Source organism: Dermochelys coriacea, chromosome 6 (assembly GCF_009764565.3).
Source record: "Dermochelys coriacea isolate rDerCor1 chromosome 6, rDerCor1.pri.v4, whole genome shotgun sequence".
In the NCBI taxonomy this organism is placed as follows: Eukaryota; Metazoa; Chordata; order Testudines; family Dermochelyidae; genus Dermochelys; species Dermochelys coriacea.
In genome coordinates this window covers 62684364-62708865 of record NC_050073.1, presented here as the reverse complement: position 1 = coordinate 62708865, position 24502 = coordinate 62684364, and the positions used below count along the sequence as shown (strand labels likewise).

Below are 24502 nucleotides of genomic sequence, written 5' to 3'. Positions count from 1 at the left end.
CTGTTTTTGCCAGGAGTTAACTCTGGAGGACCAACCAAGTGTCACGTCAGGTTCTGCAGGCTCCATCTCAGCAATAATCCCCTGAGTCACTCTCAGTTAGAGATGGGCTCAAATCGCAAAATCTGTGTCTGGACACCTCATAGTTCAAGATGTGCAGATCCTTGATTTTGGTTTGATCCATCATAACGATAGGTGCAGTTTGCAAAATCTGGATCTAGTTCTGTGTTGAGATTTCAAATACTCCAAAGATTGGGGTTCTTCTTAGCCAGGGTTTTGGTCTGGGCCTGTCACTACTCTCAATGACACTGTTTATTCCAGCTCTTAAGAGAAGAACATTAACAGACTCTGACACTGATTTCTCCTTCCTTTAATATTGCCTCCCCTTTATGTTCTGTTCATTTCTTAATTTATGAACATGTATTTTACTACTAGATGTCCTTAGTTCTCATGCCGATCCCACACTAGCATAACCAGAGACCCATAATCCTACAGCAATTGGTGATTGTATAACAACTGATTTATAAGAACCGCTATTCTCTGTCAGCATTACTGGGTTACCCAGCCGCTCTCAGAAACCATTTACATAACTGCTGAGAAAATACAAGCTTCCAAATATTGTATAGTAATTATGGAAAAGTATAACAGAAAGAGAGAAACATTGCTGAGGGATTTGGTAGTGAAAGGAACATTCTCACATGCACATTTGTAACCACTAAGGAATGACAGACCTTAATTTCTTTACTAGCAAAATATCTTCCACTTTTCTACTCTGACCACCTTTCTACAAATGTTTCCACAACAATGAAGTTAAAAGGATTTTTTTTCTCTCCCTATTAATAGCTGCCTAATAATGGCAGGTGTGCAAGAGGCAAAACATTGTGTTTTTGTACAATATTCCTAAAGATGTCCAAAACTACATTTAGTGTGTGTGTGTCTTATATACATACACACACACTTCCTTTATATACCACATTCTCCCATGCAGTATGCAGTGTTAGTACTTGTATGTACAACAGAGGGTGAAAAAAGTAATGTTTTCTGAGAATGAAGACAATATTTAACTCCAGGTGACCAAAGACTGTCTCAACCTTGAATGGTGATCTTGGGGTACAGTACTTTATTTCAGTGGTGTGGCTTTTTTTTTCGTGTTCTGTTTTGCAGAAGGAACACTCATCCTACCTTGGTTTGCTTGTTTGTTTATATTTTTCCCCTCCAGAAAGCCCATTGCTGACCCCGCACGGTGGTACTGCTGTTTCACAAAGCTGGAGTCAACACGCATGTAGGAGAGAGGGTTGTCACTCTGGCAATTTGTCCTTCCCAAATAGATGTGACTGTTTTGCTAGCTTTCTTTCCCTTATTTATTCCTTTTGGTTAATTCGTTTGCGGGAGTTGGTGGCTTTTTGTTTTTGTTTAACCTGGAGGGTTAGCTATGCAATTTGGCTTCTTCAGTGCCAACCAACTTGACTAGCACAGAGCTCTTAAAAAAAACAACCCCTTCTTGCTGTACCTTGCCCCTTTTCCACACCCTGCTGCTCCCACTCAAGCAAAGTTTACAGAATCACTCTTTTATTTGTAGATCTTTAGACCGTGGGAAGGGAAGCTTTGAAAAGAGGAATAAAATCTCATTGCAACCAAATCTTTAAATCAGGCGGAATTAACTGCCAGTTAAAACATTCCTATTAAGATGGATGAGTTCCCTCTGAAAGTGGGAGCTGCTGATTTCTTTCTTCCTCTCACTTTCTTTTAAAAATATTTTTAAGAGCTCTGAACAAATTACTGCTTTGCCAATGGGGAATTGGGCAGGGATTACTCTGATTTTTTGTGTGCCCAGCAGCGAAAAGGTTAATGCCTGCTTTCCTCTTTGGTATCCGCTAGTTGCAGCCCATGTTGTGATCAGTCCATGTCCATGTGCATTTTGTCCCCCAATTTAATAACAAGTAATTAAAAAAGTAAACGGTAATAACAACAGTCCTCTCCAATTTTCTCCAGGACACCCTACCTGCCTGCAATTCACCACAAACATGACGGAGGCTGTAAAAACCTATAAGTGGCAATGCATTGAGTGCAAATCCTGTAGCCTTTGCGGGACCTCTGAAAATGATGTGAGTTGGTTTTTTTTTTAATGTAAATTAGTGCTGGTGAAAGCGATTGCAATGACTGCCCTAGAATACTGTTCACTACAATACTGTAAAATACAATACAATACTCTGGTTCACTACAAAACTGTAAAACACTGGCAGCAGTGATGGGTCAGTCCTCCGTTGCTCTTTCAGTATACCTGAGCCCTGACGTGGAAAGAACCTCTCTGGTCCAGTTGCAGTGACTCATTTAATCATTTGTCTCTCCTGAGATTATCATGGGTGTCATATAAGACCACTTTAGATGATAGTATTTGTGATTTGGACACCTGTCTGAAGCCACAAACCCAATGTCACATAGGTCATTGAACAGCTGTGATCTGGGCTGGATTTGAATGGGTGATGGTCTAGAGATGGCAGGTCTATCTCCTATTACTAATCCTCCGTGTCACTCAATTTGAAGCTCATATGAATTTCAATTTTTATGATAAAACCCAAAACCATGGAAACATTTGGGTTGGAAGGAACTTTTTATTGATAATCTAGTCTATTTCCTTTGCTCCATAGCAAGATAAATGTCAAGCAGCTCTCTTGATTTTGTTTTTAGCAATAAAACAGAAAAATCTTAAGTCTGGGTGCATTCTGTTTTAAGAGCTAAGGGGGGATTTTCAGTGCAGTATATGGGTGTTGCCTATCCGAACATAGTTTTTTGTGACAATGTGAAGAGCTACAGTCCTCGTGATAGGAACAGCTCATTTACATGTGAGCTACTGAACAGACCCCCTTCACTAACCTGCTGAACTTTGCAAAATTTGTTCTGTCCACGCTGGAGAGTAAAAGGATCCTGGCAAGAAGAGATTCTCTGGACTAGGTAACACCAGAGATAATCAGAGGAATGGAGAACCTACCTTTTGAGAGGAGACTTAAGCTTGGCTTGTTTAACCTAACCAAATGAAGGCTGAGGGGGGATATGATTGCTCTCTATTAATAAACCAGCAGGATAAGCACCAGGGAGGGAGCAGAGTTATTTAAGTGAAGGGCCAATGCTGAAAGAGGAACACACTGGATATAAACTGGCCATCAGCAAGTTTAGGGTTAAAATTAGGTGAAGGTTTCTAACCATCAGAGGAGTGAAGTTCTGGAACAGCCTTCCAAGGGGAGCAGTGGAGGCAAAAACTGAACTGGTTTCAAGACTGAGCTTGATAAGTTTACAGAGGAGGTGATATAATGAGACTGCTTACAATAACATGTAGCCCATCTGTGGCTGCTAGTAGTAAATATCCCCAATGGCTGGAGATGGGACACTAGATGGGGAGGGCTCTGTGTTACTACAGATCATTCTTTCCCGGGTCTCTGGCTGGTAGGTCTTGTTCACATGTTCAGGGTCAAACTGATCACCATTTTTGGGGTCGGGAAGGAATTTCTCTCTGGGTCAGATTAGCAGACACCCTGGGAGGTTTTTTTTGCTTTCCTCTGCAGCATGAGACATGGGTCACTTGCTGGTTGAACTAGAGTAAATGGTGAATTCTGTGTAACTTGAAGTTTTAAAATCATGATTTGAGGACTTCAGTAACTCAGACAGAGGTTATGGGTCTATTACAGGAGTGGGTGGGTGAGGTTCTGTGGCCTGCAATGTGCAGGAGGTCAGACTAGATGACCATGATGGTCCATTCTGGCATTTAAATCTATGAAGGTATAATGAAGTGGGAAATCCAATCTCATATATGAGTGTGGTCTGGGGATAAACGTCTCTCCATTTATCTGATCTTGCTGGTGGATTCTCCCAGCTCAAAAGGAGATTTATCAGTTAGAAATTCAAGCTGTCTTGTTCAATTCAGATGTGACCAGAAGGGGTTGTTGTGGCAAAGTGAGGAGAGTGTGGTGGTTGACCCTGGAAGCAGAAATGTGAGGTTTTGTAAATCCATTCATGTTCCCTATGTGCTTATTGTTAAAGCTATGTTCAAAAGTGTGCAGTACTGATTTACATATGCTTTTGTTCCCACCTCAACAATAGACTAATCGACATTCTCTCTCTCTCTCTCTCTCTCTCTCTCTCTTCCTCCCCCTGCCACCGCCAACAATTCTGCTTCAGGACCAGCTGCTCTTCTGTGACGACTGCGACCGTGGCTATCACATGTATTGCTTAAACCCACCAGTGTCCGAGCCTCCAGAAGGTAACATGTTCTGGAAGTCTACATCAGGAGCAACAGAAGGGCCCATGGGGAGGAGGGAGGGAATTCAGAAGGTGGCCGTGAGCAAGGCGGGTGAAGGAATTGGGAAACAGACTCAGAGCAATGAGGCAGAGGCAAAATGTCAGGTAGCTTTGTAGTGCACATCTGATTGCTAACAGTTGGCTTACCAGGGAGGCAGATCAAGGACCCAGTCCTGAAGGAAAACAAGAGGCCATTTGGAAGGACTGAAGATTCTGTACTGGGGGAAGCCTGAGCTAGAAGTCTCCTGCCTAGTGGGGATGAGGGCTGATAATCTGGTGAGTCTGGGCCCTGTTTACCATTAATCTGCCTCTCAGGTATGGGGAGTTTACAATACTCCTTGCTGGAGAAATGTGGGGAGTAGGCTGTCCTTCCTGACATACGCTGCATTTCAAGGGAGAAAGCAATCTCAATGACATTTCCTTGTGAAAACCTGGTAAATGAGAGAACAGCTCTCCTGTGTTTTAAAGTGACTCAGCAGATTTGGGAAATCCGCTAGGTTCAGTTCACTACAGAAGTTCGTAGTTGCACACTTCTTACCTGAATTTTATGTTGTTCTCCAAGTTATTGTCCCTACAGGTGTGCCACATTATCAATCAGAGGTTTTTTTTGTCAGCAGTGTCTGCAGGTCCACCTGCATGCTACTCATCCTTGTGCTCCAGACCAAAGATACATAGGAAGGCGTCTACCTATTGCCATTTCAGTTCCTTCTCAACTGCCTGTGGCTAGAGACTGAATATTGTGGTGTCCACTAGATTAACCTTTTAGCTATTCATTCTCCATTTCTTTTATTTTCTTTCTTCCTTTTATTTTTAGTACTCTGTTTCTTTTTTTCCTGCACAAGTTTGTGCCTTTGAGGGGAGGGGTTCTGTTCCCTTTTTTGTTGGTCATGGTTATGGCCTCTGCCACCCTCAGTCTTTCCTCACTTATGGCCTCACTTCTGTGGGCTCTGACCCAAACCCTGCCAGATCTGCCATTCAGTAGTGGGCATTCTAGCTGCCCCCAGTGCTTATAGAGAGTCCCATGTCCCATTGAAGTGCAAGGTCTGCTCTGGATTCAAGAGCAGATCAAGGAAACTGAGAGAGGATAGAATGAAATTGCTCCTTATGGAGTGCTCCCTGAGATCTACAGGATTCCATTGGCCCCCCCCCAATACTTTGGCCTCATCTTCTCAGACTGTTCTGGTGATTTCTTTGGCTCTAGCTCTGTTTAGCAACAAACAATGGGTAGCTCCAGAGGCCCTGAAAGAAGAAGAGATCTTGGTCTCCTGACAAGGAGTCTAAATGGAAAAGTCACCCCAGAGACCAAGGTCTAAGGAGACTTTGCATCCTGCTGTGGGTACTGCTGAGATTCCTGCTTCCTTCAATACTGAGGACCCGATATCACTGAAAAAGAACTCCAGCATGCTATGTACTGAAAAATATCTTGGCAAACAATCATGCTTGGCACCAGCCTCTGTACCTTCAGAGTCCTCCAAGCACAAGGACTCTTCAAAGAAACCACCACTGGCCCCAGTTCTGGCACCCTGTGAGGGCCACAGACACAAGGAGTATGCAGACATCCCATCTGTACTGTCTCTTTACCACTTGATTCACCTCAACTTGAGGAGTACTGCCCTGGAATGCTGGTACTGACCTCATTCCTCTCCCATGAGGACCACAGTGTGACAGAGGCTTGAATCTCCTCTTCTGAGAGACTGAGGGTCTTTCTGCCAACACCAATGTACTAACCAGTACTGCTGCCCCCTCACCCAAAAACTTGGGCACCAGTATCAACTCAGATGCCAATACCTACTTGACCGCCAGTACTGACTCTCCTAGCCCCTCCATTGGAAACAGCGGATGAAAATCTTCAGGATCAGACATCTCTGTCTAAGATTCAACCACCTTCCTATTCCAACATCCTGCCCCAGTGGTGTATCCTGACAATAAGACTCCAAAAACTAGTCGTCATCTATCCCACCAATCCTGGCAGGAACACCCCTGGGATCCTGTTCCTTTCCCATATGTCCTGTCACATTGGGCTTTCTGGAACCCTGGGTCTCCTATGATGACCAATTGTATAGAGTGTTCTTATGTAAAAGGGCCTGTGAAGAGGAGCAGCCACCAGTACCCAGGGAGCCTGTTCCCCAGGTTCCTGCTCCTCAGAGGACTAAGAACTAAGAGTTGAAGAGGAGGCACCTCTTTCCAATAAATCCTCTTCATCTTCAGATGAAACCATTTTGCTCCCTTCACCATTCAGTATGGATCATCATAAATTTTGTCAAGATCTGATGACTTTGCAAATTCCCTTCTAGGAGATACAGAAGCCCCAGCACTTCCTTGTGGATATTTTCTATACCATGTCTCATGGCAAAATATCCCTGTCTGTTAATGATGCCCTGTTCTCTCCAGCATGGAATATATGGCAGACATCTGCTATCATCTCACCTACATGGAATATGGTTGACAAAAAACTGTTCAAGGGCTCCGAATACCATTTTTTCCCATCCCACCTCCTTGGTGGTCAACATAATCAGTGAAAGGAACAGACAGCGCTGTTCAGATCTACTCCTCATGATAACGAGCTCAAATACTTGGACCTTCTTGGATGCAAGAGTTATTCTTCAGCTGCACTACAGTTCAGTGATGCCTTGTTGGTGAAGTACAACTCCACCAATTACATCAAATTTTCATATTTTATTGACCATCTGCCCCAGGAGCAGATGGACCAATTTCAAGGCCTTATTTCAGAAGAAGAGACAGTTGCCAAAGCATCCTTGCAAGCCTCGCTCAGTGTGGCTGGCACAGCCTTTCACTTTGTGGCTGCAGTTATATTATTGTGTCGAGGTTCAGGACTGCAATCTTCTGGTCTTCATAGAGAAGTGTAGAATACATTAGAAGATCTTCCCTTGGAAGGGCCCAAGCCCTTTAGCAATGAGACAGATGAGTCCCTGAACTCTCACAAAGACCCTGCAATCCTTGGGCATTTACATCCCTGCAACAACAACAACAAAAATATAACAAGTCACGCACAGTCCAACAGTCTCGCCCAGTTCAGTATTTCACTTCCCACAAGCAGTATTCTATTGCTGCCTCCTAGTAACCAACTTCATCCAAGTGGCCATTTTGGCTTATTGGTTGACAGTCATGAATCACCATGCTGTATGAATCCTATGCTGTAACATTCTGTCCTCCATCCACTTATGGGAATTCTCTCTCCCATTTCACACCTTCCTGGGAGCATATCAACAGATGGATACTGGAAATCATTTCATTAGGATACATCATCCCATTCAACCACTTCCCCCTTCTCCCTGTCCCTTTTAAGGAACCCTTCTCATCAGGGTCTCTTGAAGCAGGAAGCTCAATCCTTCCTATTACTGGGGGAATTGAATTAGTTCCTCCCAAATTCAACGGAAGAGGGTTTTACATTTTTGCATTCATCTCCCACAAGGATCATCCTCATAGATGCATCCATGCAAGGTTGGGAGCTCACATTCAGGACTCCACAGCACAGGGCAAATGGACCCCCAGGAATTGTTGTTGTACATCAACATTCTTGAGCTCAGGGCAGTCCAATACATGTCCCTTCACTTCCTACTCAGGATCCATGGTCACTCCGTAAGAGGCATGACAACAGAGCGACGATATACTACATCAACCATCAAGGAGGCACAACATGCCAATCTTTATATGCAGAGGAAATAAAGCTCTGGAACTGGTGTCTCACCCACCAGATTGACATCTCAGCCCATCTACCAGGCCTACAGAACACCTTCGCAGACACTCTGAGCAGACATTTCTGCCAGGATCACAAATAAGAACTGAGCAATACTATCTTTCAGAAGACTTTTCTCACCTGGGGTTCTTCAGCGATAGACCTCTTTGTGGCTCCAATACAAAATGCCATCACCTCTGCCTGAGGGGAGGGCTTGGTCACAACTCCCTGGAAGATTCCTTCTTCAGCCCTTAGCCTCAGGTTCTGCTATACACTTATCAACACAATTGCTCCTGAGAGTCCTGAATAGGCTGAAACAGCAGAAAGCAGTAGTTATCCTCTTAGCTCCAAAATGGTTGAGACAAATATAGTTCTCACTCCAATCTCTCCTTATTACACCTCTGGCTCCTCGATGGCTCTTGGGCCTAGAGCAGGATTGTTCTCTTGAGCTGCAGTGTGTGCTGCTGAATAGTAGGAAGCCTGTCCTGAGGGAAACCTACAGTGAAGGGCCAGACTATAACAGACCAGCTGCTGACCTGCACCCTGACTAACTTCACTGCAACCAGTGAGTCCAGCTGCACTGCCTTGGAACTGACCGAGTAGCCACAGCTCCTCATTGGCAGCTGGTTTAGCAGCTCTGCTTATAAACCTGGTCTCCCACCAGATCAGCAGCTGATAAGTGCATATCATATCTGCAACTGTGCTTGCCTTGTTCCAATCCCTGCTCCTGCTTTTGCTCCAGCCCATTCCTCATTAGCTTCTGACTTCTGGCTTTGATCTCCGGCTCCGCCCCTGGCCTACAACTCTAGTTTACCCTCTAGCTCTGGCATTCAGCTTCTGTCCTGGTACTGACCTTGGCTCGTTTCTGGTCTCTGCCCACCCTAGACCCAGGGTTAAACAGTAGGCTGAACTCTCATTTCAACCACTGGGCCTGACTGAACAGGGGTTGGTTGGTGACACCTACCTGCAAAAGTGGAAGCAGTTGAAGGGGTGTCACTTTTTGTGCAACCTGCCACTACCAGATTCCTGAAGGGAGTGGCCAACCTCTTTCCTCACATAGGACAGTCCACGCCACTTTGTAACCTTAATTTAGTTCTCAGTGCCTTGAGAAACCCCCTTTGAACGTATGGGAAGTTATTCCCTGCTGCAAAAACCTGCATTCCTTGTAGCCGTTGCTTCAGCCAGAAGAATAAGTGAATCGGGAGCTCTTATGGCTGATCCACCATATACTGTGTTCTACCAAGGCAAGGTGACTTTGTCCTCATCCTCACTTTTTATCTGAAGTCTCATCAGACTTTCACATCAACCAGGACTTTCAGCTACTGTTCTTTTTTACCCCAAACCTCATGCTTCAAGGGAAGAGACCAGTCTCAAAACTCTAGATGTGAAAAGAGCCCTTGCTTTCTATCTTGACAAAACTAAACCCTTCAAATCCTCTCCTAAACTTTTTGTCTCCATTTCAGAGAGAATGAAGGGATCTCTCTTTTCACCCAAAGACTATCTAAATGGGTCTTAACATGTTACAAAGCTTTTGGGTACACCCTCCATGTAGGGGACTGCTCATTCCACGAGGGTGAAGTCCACCTCTATAAGAACTGCTTAAGAACGTATCATTCAGACATTTGCAAAGCTGCCTTCTGGTCATTGGTGCACACCTTTTCCCAGCATTATGCTGTTGTTCACACCTCTAGATCAGCTGCAGCTTTTGGTGAGGCTGTGGTCCAAATTGTTCTGAACTTGTCTGCTCAGTACCCTTCTCTATACCTGAGGTACTGTTTGGGAGTCACCTAACATGGAGCCCCCATAGGAACAATAACTTGAAGGAGAGTTTTCTTACCTGTACAGTAACTGGAGTTCTTTGAGATATTATGTTCTTGGGGTACTCCACTCTGCCCTCCCTTTCCTCTCTGCTTCAGAGTCCTTGCCTTTGAACTTTGGGGTTGAGAAGAAACTGGAGCATTGGCAGGTCTGCCCCTCCCTATATATTCTCCATCTGGAGCATGAAGATGTGTAGGGTGCAGGCACAGACCCGTGGATGCTGCTTCTCAAAAATCTCTGATGGAAGGTGCATGGGTGTGCACGCACACACATGGTGCACCCATAGGGTCAAAACATCTTGAAGAACTTCAGGTACTGTAGAGGTAAGAAATCTCTCCTTTTCTTCCCCAGTAGAGTTTATAAATGCCCTGTTTAGAGATGGTCTTATGGTTTAGGCCTGTCTCTAAAGTTTTATGTTAATGGTTTTGTTTTGGTTAATCCGCATACAATGTCATTAAACATGGAGTCATAATGGCCAATGATACTCCATCTTCTTGTTGTGTTCAGGCAGCATGTGCAGTACCTCCCTGACATATTTAGACAAGCCAAAAACTATTTAGAGTAGTTTTCAGTGCTGTTCAGACCATCTGTACCTTGGAAAGTGAGGAATTTTCAGATCTGTATTATGTTCAGTACATAGTTATGTCCTTGAAAGAAATTCTACTTGAAAGTGTTTCTGCTGGTTTGTTAGTTGGTTTTGGAACAGAAGAACTGGCCCATTGATCTACTAGTTCTTGAGGTTAGTGGGCCTTCAATTAAAATCAATAGAGCCCAATAGAAACTGACAGAGGCCTACAGAATGATTCTAATGGAGTGTACTGGAATGTCCAACAGGACTGAGACAAGAATAATTATGAATCAACTATGTAGCCATGATGCGTAAGACCATAGGAGTTCTGTTTTTTAAAATTTTGCTAAAGAGGAAATGAAACTGATAGGGAGAAATTTTTTGGAAACTGAATAGTCAAGACTTCTGTTTAATTGGGAAGTGCCCGGATTAAGTTACCAAATGGCAAAAAGTATTGTGAGGCTGCACATCACAACTGACCAGCAACTTCTGGGAATAGTCTGACTCTAAGGGCTTGGCTACACTTAAATTTTATAGTGCTCTAACTTGCTGGCTCAGGGGTGTGAAAAATCACCCCGCTGAGCGCAGCAAGTCAGAGAGCTTTAAAGCGCTAGTGTAAACAGGCTCCGAGCGCTGGGAGCTAATCCCCTCGTGGAGGTGGATTACCAAGAGCACTGAGAGAGCTCTCTCCCAGCGCTCGTGCGCGACCACGCTCGCACTTCAAAGCATTGCTGTGGGAGCGCTCCCACGACAGCACTTTGAAGTTTCCAGTGTAGCCATGCCCTAAGTGAACAATACCAGCGGGAAAGAAGCAATGCTGTACTTGCTTCAGAAATATATTGGACATTCCAGTTGGGGGAGATACCTTCAGTCCCATTGAAACCATCCCTAGCATACAGTCTCAGTATTCAGAGTTAATACTGTGCATGTGAGATTCATTGATTGTTCATTGATTTACAGGGAGCTGGAGTTGTCATTTGTGCCGGGAACTACTCAGAGAGAGAGCATCAGCTTTTGGCTTTCAAGCCTGAGGAGCTCCGGGGATCAAGATGCAATTTGCTTCTGGAGTTGTGGTACCAGCGCACAGTTCCCATTCAGAACACAAAGACACACACATGAGCGCACACACACACACATCAAAGAGAATGGACACTCAAGTATAAGAAGAGATGACAATGATATTTATTATCAAAGAGTAGATTTCACTAATATAGTACCTCCTGGGTTCTACTAGAAGAAACATGTTCTCCTTTTAATGCTCCAAATGGAATCTTTTCACTGCTGTGCATGGTTGATGCTGTATTGTAATAGGCTCACATGCATTATGTTAAGGGGGAAATTGTTATACCGATACCGAGGAGCTGATTTTGTGTGGCCTTGTGCTTTTTTTGTTTGGTCTTCTTTGTAAACAAAGAAATAGCAACATAGTTTCCAAAGCACTACTGTTGAGATGCTTTGGTTGGGATGTTGGGAACTGTTACTCCTCACAGGCTTGTCTAAAAACCGCTTTACTGCAACACTGTGTAGTTCTAGAGAGGCTCTGAAGGTTGTGGTAGTTCCATTCTTCCTGAGTTGTGAATAACACGAGCGTATTGCCACTGAGACAGGAACTGATCTAAAATTGCTTGAGTGACAGTTTCTTTACTGAATCATCAAACCCTTTGCTTTTTACTGTTATTAGAAATTTGATTTTAGTGTAAATGAAAGAAGAATAGAATATATATAGACTCAGAGGCACCTACTCCACCCCTCTCCAGTTTCTTTTAATGTTCAGGGAGACCATCTTAAAGTGGCGCTATTATTAAGATCAGATCCAAAAGGATGCTTTTTATTTAAAAAGAGGTGAGGAATAATGGTTTACAGAACCTGAAAAGAAAGATTGTCATGGTGGTTTTTAAATTTAAATAAAAATAGCTTTCCTTTATTTAAACAGTCCCCTGATGTGTAGCACACCCAAACAAAATAGCACTGAGCTCATGTATCAGAACCAGGAAGCATCACTGTAATTCACTGTATTGTCACTGTCCAAACTAAGTGAAATAGAGAAAAATGAAAAACAACAAAACTAAAGCATCAATGGAGAATAAGTATTTTTTAAACAATCTTCTCCATTTCAGTAATCTAAGGGGTCAAACATGTAAGGACTATTTTTAAAAAATATGATTTTTAAAGTTGCAAATGTGCTACTCCTGATTCTATCAAGAATACAAGAATTGTCCTAAAGTATCTTGGGTGTGACATATAAAATCTGTTTATAAACAGATTTAAAAGCTTGCATGAGAGGAGGAATGTAATATAGGTTGATGAATCCCAAGCAGCATGAGTGACTCAGGATGCCTATGCAAGGTGGTAAGGACACTAAGATTGCATTTGGGATATACATATTAATTGAAGCCTCTCTGCAAAATTATTCACCCTGAGGATTTAAATGGACATTGTCAAAATAAATGTAATTTACTTTAAAAAAGGTCCTTCTCTGTGTTACTAATAACACCTCAGACTATTAAATTTAAATGAATTGTATAAATTTAATTTAATTTTAATTATTTATGTGGGTTGTTTAGCCTTTTCACTTCTTTCAGCTTGGACACAGAAACCAGTCTGGTCAGTTTCTCAATCTTGTTCTCATGGACTCACACATAGTGCAGTTGTGTGTGAGTTCACAAAACTGCCCTAGAATTGTTTCAGTCCCACAAAAACTGTTTTCTTCACATTCCAAGGTGGTACCTGAGCACTTTATTTCTAGCCCTATTGCACCAAATCTACCCCTCGTGCAGCTCTATTGTTTTCCCCTGGGATTAATTTAATCCATTAATAGGGGACAATGCCCAAATGTAGCGTCCCAAAACTACGAGATAGTGTCAGTTGAAAAGTGTGCAAAAATCATCTCTCTGACACGCATTTGGAGGGGAAGATCGGAGCTTAAATCTCTACTACAGGCCTACATTATACAATCCTAGACCATCAAATAGCATTTGTGTCCACACAGCTACAATAAGATGATTTACATACTGTTTAAACAAAACCATTTAAAAACTTTAAATGACCAACTTTCTTTCAGCGTCATTGGGCAACATGCTGAAGCACTTCAAACTATTCATCCCCATTGTCTCATCCCAATCTCTGAGTGGCTGTCACCTTTCTTTTCAGCTCCCTCCTGTCTGTTAGAATCCCCCTAAGAAGAGCTAATGGAGTCTGCCACATTTCTCCAATGCTCCCATGCACATGGCCTTTTTAGTTTCCCTCCACAGATATGCTGGATCCATAACTAGAGACTGAGTTGGATACAAGATGCTAGAGGTGCCCATATCTTTTGGTACAGAAAACTGCACTGGCAGCTTGCCAGGAGCTGGATGGCCACACCTTATTTGCACACACGTTTGCATACATTAGTTAATCAAAATAAATTGCCATGACTTTCATATTTGCTGCCTGTTCCAGTTAAACCCTCATGAAAACTTACAAGTGTTTAGCTGTGTCATCTCCACCTTGCACGTCCAGGGAGACTGCAGCAGCAGCCCACATCCTAGGACTCCAGGAGCCTCAGTTGGCCTATCAGCTGTACCTTGTGTCCCTCTACTCAAAGCATTAACAAGAACTGATTGTGTTAGAGCCTCTGTATTCCATATCCAATCTACCAAGGCAGAGTTAGTTGCTACAGTCCAGAATGCACATATATTAGTTCAGATTAATAGTAACTTTCTTGCCATGGTCCAGTTACACTTCATTCATTCAGGCTTTACTCTCACATATCTACATACACAGACAGTTCCAGTTAACTTCTAGCAGCCTGATAAATCCAAAGCTTTCACCTCTCTGACATTAAGATGCTCCTGCAACTTATATCTCCCCGCTTCACAGCCTTATTCTTAGGCAATAGGCAGGTACATTCCACTCAGTAATAATTTTTAGCATGTACATAGGGCTGGACAACTTCAAAGTGTTTAAAACATTCATTATTTAATCTACACAATACCCATTATGTAAATAGTGCTGTACCCATTTTACAGAGGCACAGAAAAATTATACCATTTCTTGCTCATAGTCATACACTGAAAAAGTGGGGAATAGAACTCCTGAGCCCTGATTCCCAGTCAGCTTTTCTAACCATCAGATACATTTCCTTATGCTACTGCTTTGCTGTACACTTATTTAAAGGAACAATCCACAATAAGGCAATTTTCGAAACCCAGCATAATCATGACATTCTCACAGGCGAAATAGGGAAATGTGGTCTAGAGTAAATTACTGTAAAGTGGGTGCACAGTTGGTTGAAACACAGTAATCAAAGAGTAGTTATCAATGTTCACTGTCAAACTGGGGGTAGGGTGGTATATCTTATGGTGTTCTGTCCTGCGTCTGGTACTAATCAATATTTTCATTAATGTTTGAGATAATGGAGTGGAGAGTATGCTTGTAAAATCTCTGGATGACAACAAGCTGGGAGGGGTTGCAAGCACTTTGGAAGACAGGATTAAAATTCAAATTGACCTTGAAAAATTAAAGAATTGGACTGAAATCAACAAGAGGAAATTCAATTAAGACAAGTGCAAAGTACTTCACTTATGAAGGAAAAATTAAATGCACAACTACAAAGTGGGGAATAACTGTCTAGGTGGAAGTACTGCTGAAAAGGATCTGGGGGTTATAGTGGATAACAAATTAAATATGAGTCAATGTGATGTAGTTGCTAAGAAGGTTAATATAATTCTGAGATGTATTAACAGGAGCCTTGTATGTAAGATACAGAAGGTAATTGTCCTGCTCTGCTCAGCAATGGTGAGACTTCAGCTGGAGTATTGTGTCCAGTGCTGGGCGCTACAGTTTAGGAATGATGTTGAAAAATTGGAGAGAGTTCAGAGGAGAGCAACAAAAATGATAAAAGGTTTAGAAAACCTGTGAGGAAAGGTTAAAAAAAAACAGCTGGGCATGTTTAGTCTTCAAAAAAGAATAAGAGTCTTCAACTATGTTAAGGGCTGTTATAAAGACGACAGTGATCAATTGTTCTCCATGTCCACTGAATATAGGAAAAGAAATAATGGGCTTGATCTGTAGAAAGGCAGATTTACATTAGATATTAGGAAATCCTTTCTAATCATACAAGCATTTAAGCTGTGGAAGAGGATCCAAGGGAGTGGGGTGGAATCCTCATCGCTGGAAGTTTCTAAGAATAGGTTAGACAAACACCTGTCAGGGATGGTCTGGTTTTACTTGGCTCTGCGTCAGCGCAGGGGGCTGGACTTTATGACCTGTTGAGGTCTCATCCAGCTTTACACTTCTGTGGTTTGATGATTCTAAGCTCTAGTGTAAGGGAAAAACATTCTGGAGACTCTTTGTCATGCTTCCCTCTCTTTTTTTCATGGCAGGAAGTAACATTGAATAAATATCCGTTCAAAGTTGAACAATTTTCACCATTTTTATTTGTTTCTTGGGAATGTTGTTCTTAGAGGCTTTTAAAAAAATAAATTGGTACATTAAAAAGTAAATGGTTGTGATTACAATAAAGGGGTTTTTCCATTGGCTCTGGCACAGCTGTGTGAGTTTTTAGTGGTACTTGATGTGAACCAAATACTGAAGGTTAGACTAGGATAAAAAGGTGGGTGTTTTAAAACTGCTAGTGAATACATGTGAACTGATACTTTTAAAAACTCCAGTATATAGTATTTTAATGCAGATTGGAGCAAACTACCAAGGGAAATGATGGATTCTCCATCTCTTGAAGTGCTCAAATCAAGACTGGATGCCTTGTTAGTTGATGTGCTTTAGTCAAACACAATTACAGTCAAACAGTTAGTCAAACACAGGAGTAACTAACTGGGTGAAATTCTATGGTCTGTGACATACTGGAGGTCAGATTAGATCAGCAATTCTCAACCAGAGGTTTTTGGGGGGCCGCAAGCAGGTTTCAGTGGATCCGCTGAGCAGGGCCAGCATTAGACTCACTGGAGCCCAGGGCAGAGTGCTGCATAGGGCTGAAGCCTGGGACCCTGAGCCTTGCTACCCAGAGTTGAAGCTGAAGGCTGAGCAAATTAGCTTTGCGGGACCCCCTGTGGCATGGGGCCCCGGGCAATTGCCCTGCTTGCTACTCCCTAACCCCAACCCTGGCTTTTATATGCAGAAAAACAGTTGTTGTGGCACAGGGGGGGGCCATGGAGTTTCAAAAGCATGCTGTGGGGTCCTCAGAAAGAAAAAGGTTAAGAACCCCTGGATTAGATCATCTAATGGTCCCTTCTGGCTTAAACTCTAACGATCTATTGAAACACATGTTAGCTGGTTGAGGTGACGTGAAAATACAGCTCCTCTCTGTACCAGGGCCCTGAAATATTTTTTATTAAAACATATTTGGTCACACATTTTAACCCATCCTCCCCCATCTTTTATCCTATTTTAGATGAGCCCTTAAAGTGCAGTTATGGGAAATGATTCACCTGTGTTGGGACAGTGAGTTGCAAACTGCTTCCTGTGTGCCCATGAGAACAATTGCATTGAAAGAGACAGCCTAGCACCTCAGCTGCTCTACCCCAGGGATTCTTCCAGGGAGGAGCAACTATCAACTCAGCTACATTGGGTGAGGCTGTTCAGGAGATGTGTTGAATCCCCCAGCCAGCTTGGTCCTGGCCCTTCCGTGTTCTTGGCTCTACTGACTGGATCCTGGTCCAAGAAACCAGTGAGTAAGTGAATCAGGTGCATAGTCAGAAAAGGTGACTGTATCTAAGCAGTACCAACCCATGCAATAGATCTCTTCCCTGTGTATACCTGAGTCAGATGTGCTTATATTACTATCACAAGCAAACACTCCCTGTTAGCCCTTCAGAGCTAATACAGCAATGGAAACATGAATTAGATCCTATTCTCCCTCAGGGAGCATCAATAAAATTGTCAGTAGCTTGATTTTGAGATCCAAGATTGAGTTTGCAGCATTGACAGCAAAACCACGACTTGTCTTTTAAATGAGTCACATTTGATGCAGAAGCAAAGAGAGAAAACTAAAGATGGGATCATCCAATTACATAGTCCTGTGTCTGACTAGAACCACACTTCACTCTGCTTGGAGGGAAGTTTCTGTTACTACCCTGAGCTGGAAAGAGGTGCCAAAGAATTAGTATTAGTTTGGATTTCACGGTGACTGCTCCATGAGAGCCTTAATATTGTGTAGTTTGGTGGTTGGTTTGGGTTGGGGTTTTGTTTTTGTTTTGTTTTTTGTGAGCATGTCACATTTAATCTTTAGTTCTTCCCCTTTAGTGCAGGACTTGAAAATAATTAACAGTTACTAAAAAAGAAAATGAGGGTGCTGCATTTTTTTCCCTTCCCTCTCACAAAGAAAGAATATTTGCATTCTTGACCAACAGCCTACAGTGATTGTATTGTGCAACTACAGGTGAGTCCCTCTTCATTTTACCTAGCATTGTGCTCACCTCAGAGTTAACAGGATTTTGTACTTTCATAACATCTTGCATCTGAGGCACTCAAAGAGCTTTACAAACAGTAAATTTTACCTCATGCCACCCAAAGAGCTTTTTCAAAAGCACCTGCTAATTTTGAGTAACTCAGTTTTTAGGTTCCCCAACTTGAGATTGTGCACTGTTTTCCGCAGTTGTTGAGCGCCAACTCCAGTTGAATATAGCCATATGCTAACACAGCTATCAGCATTGGTCGGGGTGGAGGGTGTCCATTTTCTAGCACATGTTTTATTGCTAGCGTGGTTGGGGCAGCACTATCCTATAACTGTGTTAGCAAATAGTGGTTTAGCTCAGGTCTTGAGACTGGAAAGCCACTGTTAAACTGCATTTGTATGAAGCAAAAATTACTCCTCCTGGCTTTTAAACTGCTATTCCTAAGCTTCTCTCCTGTACTCTGAAAGGGGTTTATTATACTCTGACTCAAAAAGATAATTTCCTATGCAACAGATTAGGTGTGGGGCTGTTGTGTTTTCTCTTTATCTGCTGTCTGTTTTTTGAAAGGGGTCATACAGGAGGGAGAAAAAAGGATGCATGTGGAAAGAAATATTAATTAAGGCTGTCACTGCTGCAGGGCTAGTGTACCTTGTCCACAATGATATTCCAGGGGATTATTTTCTTCAGTGCAGCTGTTTAATTCAAAGCTCTTGCATCAAAATAGTTTTCTTAGGCTTGGCCTACACTTAAAATTTAGATCAACATAGCAACGGCTCTCAGGGTTGTATAAAATCCACACTTCTGAGTGCTGTAGCTATGCTGGCCTAACCCCAAGTGTTGGCACAGCTAGGTCAACAGAAGAATGCTTCCATCAACCTAGCTACCATCACTTGGTGAGGTGGAGTTCTACAGCAATGGAAAAACCTCTTCTATCAGCATAGGCTGCATCTACACTACAGAGGTTATGCCAGCATAGCTGCAGCATTGTAGCTATGCTGCTGTAGTCCCCGTAGTATAGACGTGGCCATAGAAACAACTAAAACAAGGGATTGTAGGAAAGTATCTCAAACACCATGGAGCAATAGGAATCATTTAGAGTGGTACATGAGGGTAGAACTAGCAGTAACACAAAGACAAATAAGAAAAGGAAAATTTAGATTAACAGAAAGATCTCCTTCAGCAAGATCTATCTATCCAATATATCTATGACTAAACAATGAAATTTGTTATTCTAAGAAATAGTCTTCCAAGGGAAAAGTGAAAGAAGCGGCATTGCTTCAGTTCAGACATTAAAAACTAGTCTGGATAAAACAATGGAGAATAACATAATCGGGAACAAATCTGCATCAGGCCCTGGGAATAGACTTTGTAAAGCCAAAGGAGGACAAGATTTCAAGATGGAGAAGATGGGGATCAATATGAAAATTGAAAGGTGGATAAAGAATTGGTTAAAGGGGAGACTACAACAGGTCCTACTGAAAGGTGAACTGTCAGGCTGGAGGGAGGTTACCAGTGGAGTTCCTCAGGGATCAGTTTTGGGACCAATCTTATTTAATCTTTTTATTACTGACCTCAGCACAAAAAGTGGGAATGTGCTAATAAAGTTTGCAGATAATACAAAGCTGGGAGGTATTGCCAATTTAGAGAAGGATCGGGATATCATACAGGAGGATCTGGATGACCTTGTAAACTGGAGTAATAGTAATAGGATGAAATTTAATAGTGAGAAGTGTAAGGTTATGCATTTAGGGATTAATAACAAGAATTTTAGTTATAAGCTGGGGACGCATCAATTAGAAGTAACGGAGGAAGAGAAGGTACCTTAGAGTATTGGTTGATCATAGGATGACTATGAGCTGCCAATGTGATATGGCTGTGAAAAAAGCTAATGCAGTTTTGGGATGCATCAGTAGAGGTATTTCCAGTAGGGATAAGGAGGTTTTAGTACTGTTATACAAGACACTGGTGAGACCTCACCTGAAATACTGTGTGCAGTTCTGGTCTCCCATGTTTAAAAAGGATGAATTCAAACTGGAACAGGTACAGAGAAGGGCTACTAGGATGATCCAAGGAATGGAAAACTTGTCTTATGAAAGGAGACTCAAGGAGCTTAGCTTGTTTAGCCTAACTAAAAGAAGGTTGAGGGGAGATATAATTGCTCTCTATAAATATATCAGAGGGATAAATACCAGAGAGGGAGAGGAATTATTTAAGCTTAGTACTAATGTGGACACAAGAACAAATGGATATAAACTGGCCACCAGGAAGTTTAGACTTGAAATTAGATGAAGGTTTCTAACCATCAGAGGAGTGAAGTTTTGGAATAGCCTTCCAAGGGAAGCAGTGGGGGCAAAAGATCTATCTGGCTTTAAGATTAAACTTGATAAGTTTATGGAGGAGATGGTATGATGGGATAACGTGATTTTGGTAATTAATTGATCTTTAAATATTCATGGTAAATAGGCCTAATCCCCTGTGATGGGATATTAGATGGGTGGGATCTGAGTTACCCAGGAAAGAATTTTCTGTAGTATCTAGCTGGTGAATCTTGCCCATATGCTCAGGGTTTAGCTGATTGCCATATTTGGGGTCAGGAAGGAATTTTCCTCCAGGGCAGATTGGAAGAGGCCCTGGAGGTTTTTCGCCTTCCTCTGTAGCATGGGGCTCAGGTCACTTGATGGAGGATTCTCTGTTCCTTGAAGTCTTTAAACCACGATTTGAGGACTTCAATAGCTCAGACATAGGTGAGGTTTTTCTCAGGAGTGGGTGGGTAAGATTCTGTGGCTTGCATTGTGCAGGAGGTCAGACTAGATGATCAGAATAGTCCCTTCTGACCTTAGTATCTATGAATCTATGAAATGAAAAGCTCTTGTTGATTGGCTTTGTTTTCTTGTTCTGGTCAGAGAAGGGCAGGAGCTGGGACTGGCAGGCAGCCAAATCCATCTTCAGTGGAGATATAATGACTAATAATGACCTCCTGCCCAGGCAGCTAGTTAAGTGGCTTTTCAGGACAGGCACCAACCCCAGTCTGGATTATATGAGATAAACTCGATTTTTTGGAGGGGAAGGGAGCTAATGTCCTTCAGAGCAGGAGGTCTTTCTGGTCCCAAGGGAACTCTCCCAGCAGTAACATCAGCCCCCAAATACCTCACTGTCATGATTACCATAACAACACACTCTCAGTCAGCAGCATCGTTATTAGCACTGGTACCTTTAATTAGAGCCAGAATGTGAAACCCTTACTCTCACTGATGACCTGTTACACACACACAAATAGCATGACTGACATCAAGAGGTACATTATGTAGTAAGAAAAGGAGTACTGGTGGCACCTTAGAGACTAACAAATCTGTTAGTCTCTAAGGTGCCACCAGTACTCCTTTTCTTTTTGCGGATACAGATTAACATGGCTGCTACTCTGAAACCTGTCATTATGTAATAAGGCACTACTTAGCATAAGCAAGAGTGGCAGAATCTTGCCTGTAGTGTTAACCAAGGGATAAACTAAAAGAAGGATGATTGGAAGTTGCCAGCGGGTGCCCTAAAATCATGGAGGAATGTATGCACACTTAAGTAAGGTGGGCTGGCAGACTATACCAGCATAATCTGCATGGATGGGTGGTTCAAGTACAGAGTTTGGTGGCCAGGGAGCTGAGTTCTGTTTCCACCTCTGCTGCTGAATTGCTGTCTGATCTTTGGCAAGTCATGTAATTCTGTCATGCCTCAGTTTGTTTATCTGTAAAACGGGAAAAATAATTAACTTTGTCACCGTGGGAGGAGGGGCCTAATAGGGTTTATGCCTTGATTTTACAATCGTTGATGGGAGCTGGAAGTGTTTAGCACCTTTGAAAATCAGGCCAATAACTCTTTAATGTTTGTAATATGCTTTCAGACCCTTGGGTGGAAGTACAAAATATTGTTATATTACTCGCTTATGCATTTGAAATATCCACCATTATTGTTATTTTGGAACAGGAAAACCATTGTTTCAGTTGAATTTTCCTCATCCAGGGCTTATAAATTCAAATGTAAGCCATATTTCATACTCTGCTGATTGCAGTTTTTTCAGATATTGACATCCTTTCAGACTTCATTCAGTCCAGTCCCCACTATGACTCAGTTCACTGAAACCCAACATAGGCCACCCAGGAGCTGTACTCTGCCTCTTTCAGAGGATGAGGATGGGGGTTAGTTCAGCTTTTTTTTCACGTTCCTAATGAATGAGAAGACTGACAAAATCCACTTCAGGTTCTTCTCCTTTCCATGTTGTTTCAACAGCAAAGAGTGAAGCTGAATGCAAGTTAAGTTGAGCAAGTGGATCTTTATTAAACCCTGTGCCCTGTTCTCTTCATTCACATTCCCTGTTTTTCTGGTGACCTCCAATGATTGTCCCTCCAAGGTACACGGGCCCTCTGACTCCAGTTCCACTGATTACCGTGCACATGTCCTGAGTGAGTGAGCAGGCTGTCCAAGAGAGTCTTTCTTGGTCTGGCACTAAGACTTAGTGTTAGTTAGCCTCATTTTACCTGTGCAGTCCTGGGGAGTGACACACTGGGGAGTTTTGGCCATCGGGAAAGGATTCAAGTTATGCCTCTGCCATTTAATATTTCTAAGCTGCTAGTTAGCAGTAGTTGAGGGAATTGCTGTGTGGTCTGTGGTCATGAAAATTAAGATTGGAATTGCCTTTAAATTGACTAAGATACAGAGTGGATGAGTGTCACATAGGCAGAAGACACCCTTTCCTCAGCCTGTGAACTGTGCTTGAACATAGTCATTTGTTGACACACCAGACAGTTGCAGTTATCGTAAGTTCAAGACTGGATTTTGATGCCCTTTGCCCACTGCTGATGTAGCCTTTGCCACTGAAGCTAGATGGAAAGAGAATCTATTCAAAATCCAAGGAACAGATAAAATGTAACACAACATACCCACCCTCTCACAGCTCCCCAGGGAATATAGCAAAAGGAGTTGTTGCCTGATTCCTTCTTATTTCCTTGCTCCTACATTCTTATGGAAAGGCAACAGTGATTGAAAAATTCCCAAAGGCCAGTTTCATTAAAGCTTTTTTGAGAATCATCTTTCCATATTTTGTCTCATCTCATCTCTTTTTCTTCTCTTAAAATAAAACCTTACTGTATTTCTTAACAACTATGCCACAAACTAGTTTAAAGGGGCACGTTCACCTCTGTAATCAAAATAGGCCCCAACCTAAATCTTAACACCTCCCAAATTAATGGTGTTTAAAAGCTAAACTTCACAATGGCCCTTACTTCCATAAAGGGTTGAACCAAACCTAGAGATCTGGAGAGCCTGGAATTTTGGGGTTGCTAAAATTCAAATATTGAGCTCATTCCAAGTCAGAATTAATAGTCTTGTAATGGTTTATCTGCTCTCTTGGCTATATGTAAAATGCTGTTTAAAAACATAGGGAAAAATGTTCCATTCCATCTCAACCTGGCCCTCCAGCAGGCATTGTATTTTATGGTCTTCCTACTGCAGTGGAAGTCAACATGAGCCTCAACATTGCTTAGTTTGTTACATCAAAATGCAGGCTCATTCTTGTGGGATTTTTTATCCTAGGACAGTAGTAGGTTTTATTTAAAAAAAATATTTATTTAGGATTTAGGAATGAGGACATTCCTTACAAGATATGATCAGTTCTAAAGTAGGCCATATTTTGGACCTCATTAGGTAGGCAATTGCCCTCTAAGAAAAATGTTTTCCTCCCTACTTTCTATTTATCTGTAAGAGAGACAGACATTTGTCCTGTGAGATTTAAGCAACTGTTGAAAACTAAGATGGTGCTGGAAGCTTTGGGCCATTTGCAGTCATGTCAACACATAAAGTGCCTGTTTGGGCTCTCCTGGGACGCTGTCATTATGTCTGAAATGACAGCCATAATTCTTGGGGCACAGTGTCTCAGGGGATTGATAATGAACACTTCCATCACCATCTCACCAATTCAAACCAAGCCTGGGTCATTAGCAGCTACATGTCATTACCATCTAAATGCTAGGTTTCAGAGTAGCAGCCATGTTAGTCTGTATTCGCAAAAAGAAAAGGAGTACTTGTGGCACCTTAGAGACTAACAAATTTATTAGAGCATAAGCTTTCGTGAGCTACAGCTCACTTCATCGGATGCATTTGGTGGAAAAAACAGAGGAGAGATTTATATACACACACACAGAGAACATGAAACAATGGGTTTATCATACACACTGTAAGGAGAGTGATCACTTAAGATAAGCCATCACCAGCAGCAGGGCGGGGGAAGGAGGAAAAACTTTCATGGTGACAAGCAAGGTAGGCTAATTCCAGCAGTTAACAAGAATATCAGAGGAACAGTGGGGGGTGGGGTGGGAGGGAGAAATACCATGGGGAAATAGTTTTACTTTGTGTAATGACTCATCCATTCCCAGTCTCTATTCAAGTCTAAGTTAATTGTATCCAGTTTGCAAATTAATTCCAATTCAGCAGTCTCTCGTTGGAGTCTGTTTTTGAAGCTTTTTTGTTGAAGTATAGCCACTCTTACGTCTGTGATCGAGTGACCAGAGAGATTGAAGTGTTCTCCAACTGGTTTTTGAATGTTATAATTCTTGACGTCTGATTTGTGTCCATTCATTCTTTTACGTAGAGACTGTCCTATTTGTCCAATGTACATGGCAGAGGGGCATTGCTGGCACATGATGGCATATATCACATTGGTAGATGCGCAGATGAACGAGCCTCTGATAG

The 24502-nt window shown here is 42.3% G+C and overlaps 1 protein-coding gene across 7 annotated transcripts in view; it reads left to right on the top strand.

Annotated features, from left to right (window-relative positions):
- DPF3 (double PHD fingers 3) overlaps positions 1 to 15775 on the top strand; it is a 211444-nt gene extending 195669 nt beyond the window's left edge. For 3 of the 7 annotated variants that reach the window (XM_043515701.1, XM_038405250.2, XM_043515699.1), the window contains exons 9-11: positions 1990 to 2102; positions 4171 to 4252; positions 11334 to 15775. In XM_043515701.1, coding sequence (XP_043371636.1) covers positions 1990 to 2102; positions 4171 to 4252; positions 11334 to 11404 — 266 coding nt within the window. In that variant the 3' untranslated portion in view covers positions 11405 to 15775. The other 4 variants (XM_038405246.2, XM_043515698.1, XM_043515704.1 and 1 more) reach the window with 3 other exon arrangements.
- Positions 15776 to 24502: the final 8727 nt, after the last annotated feature.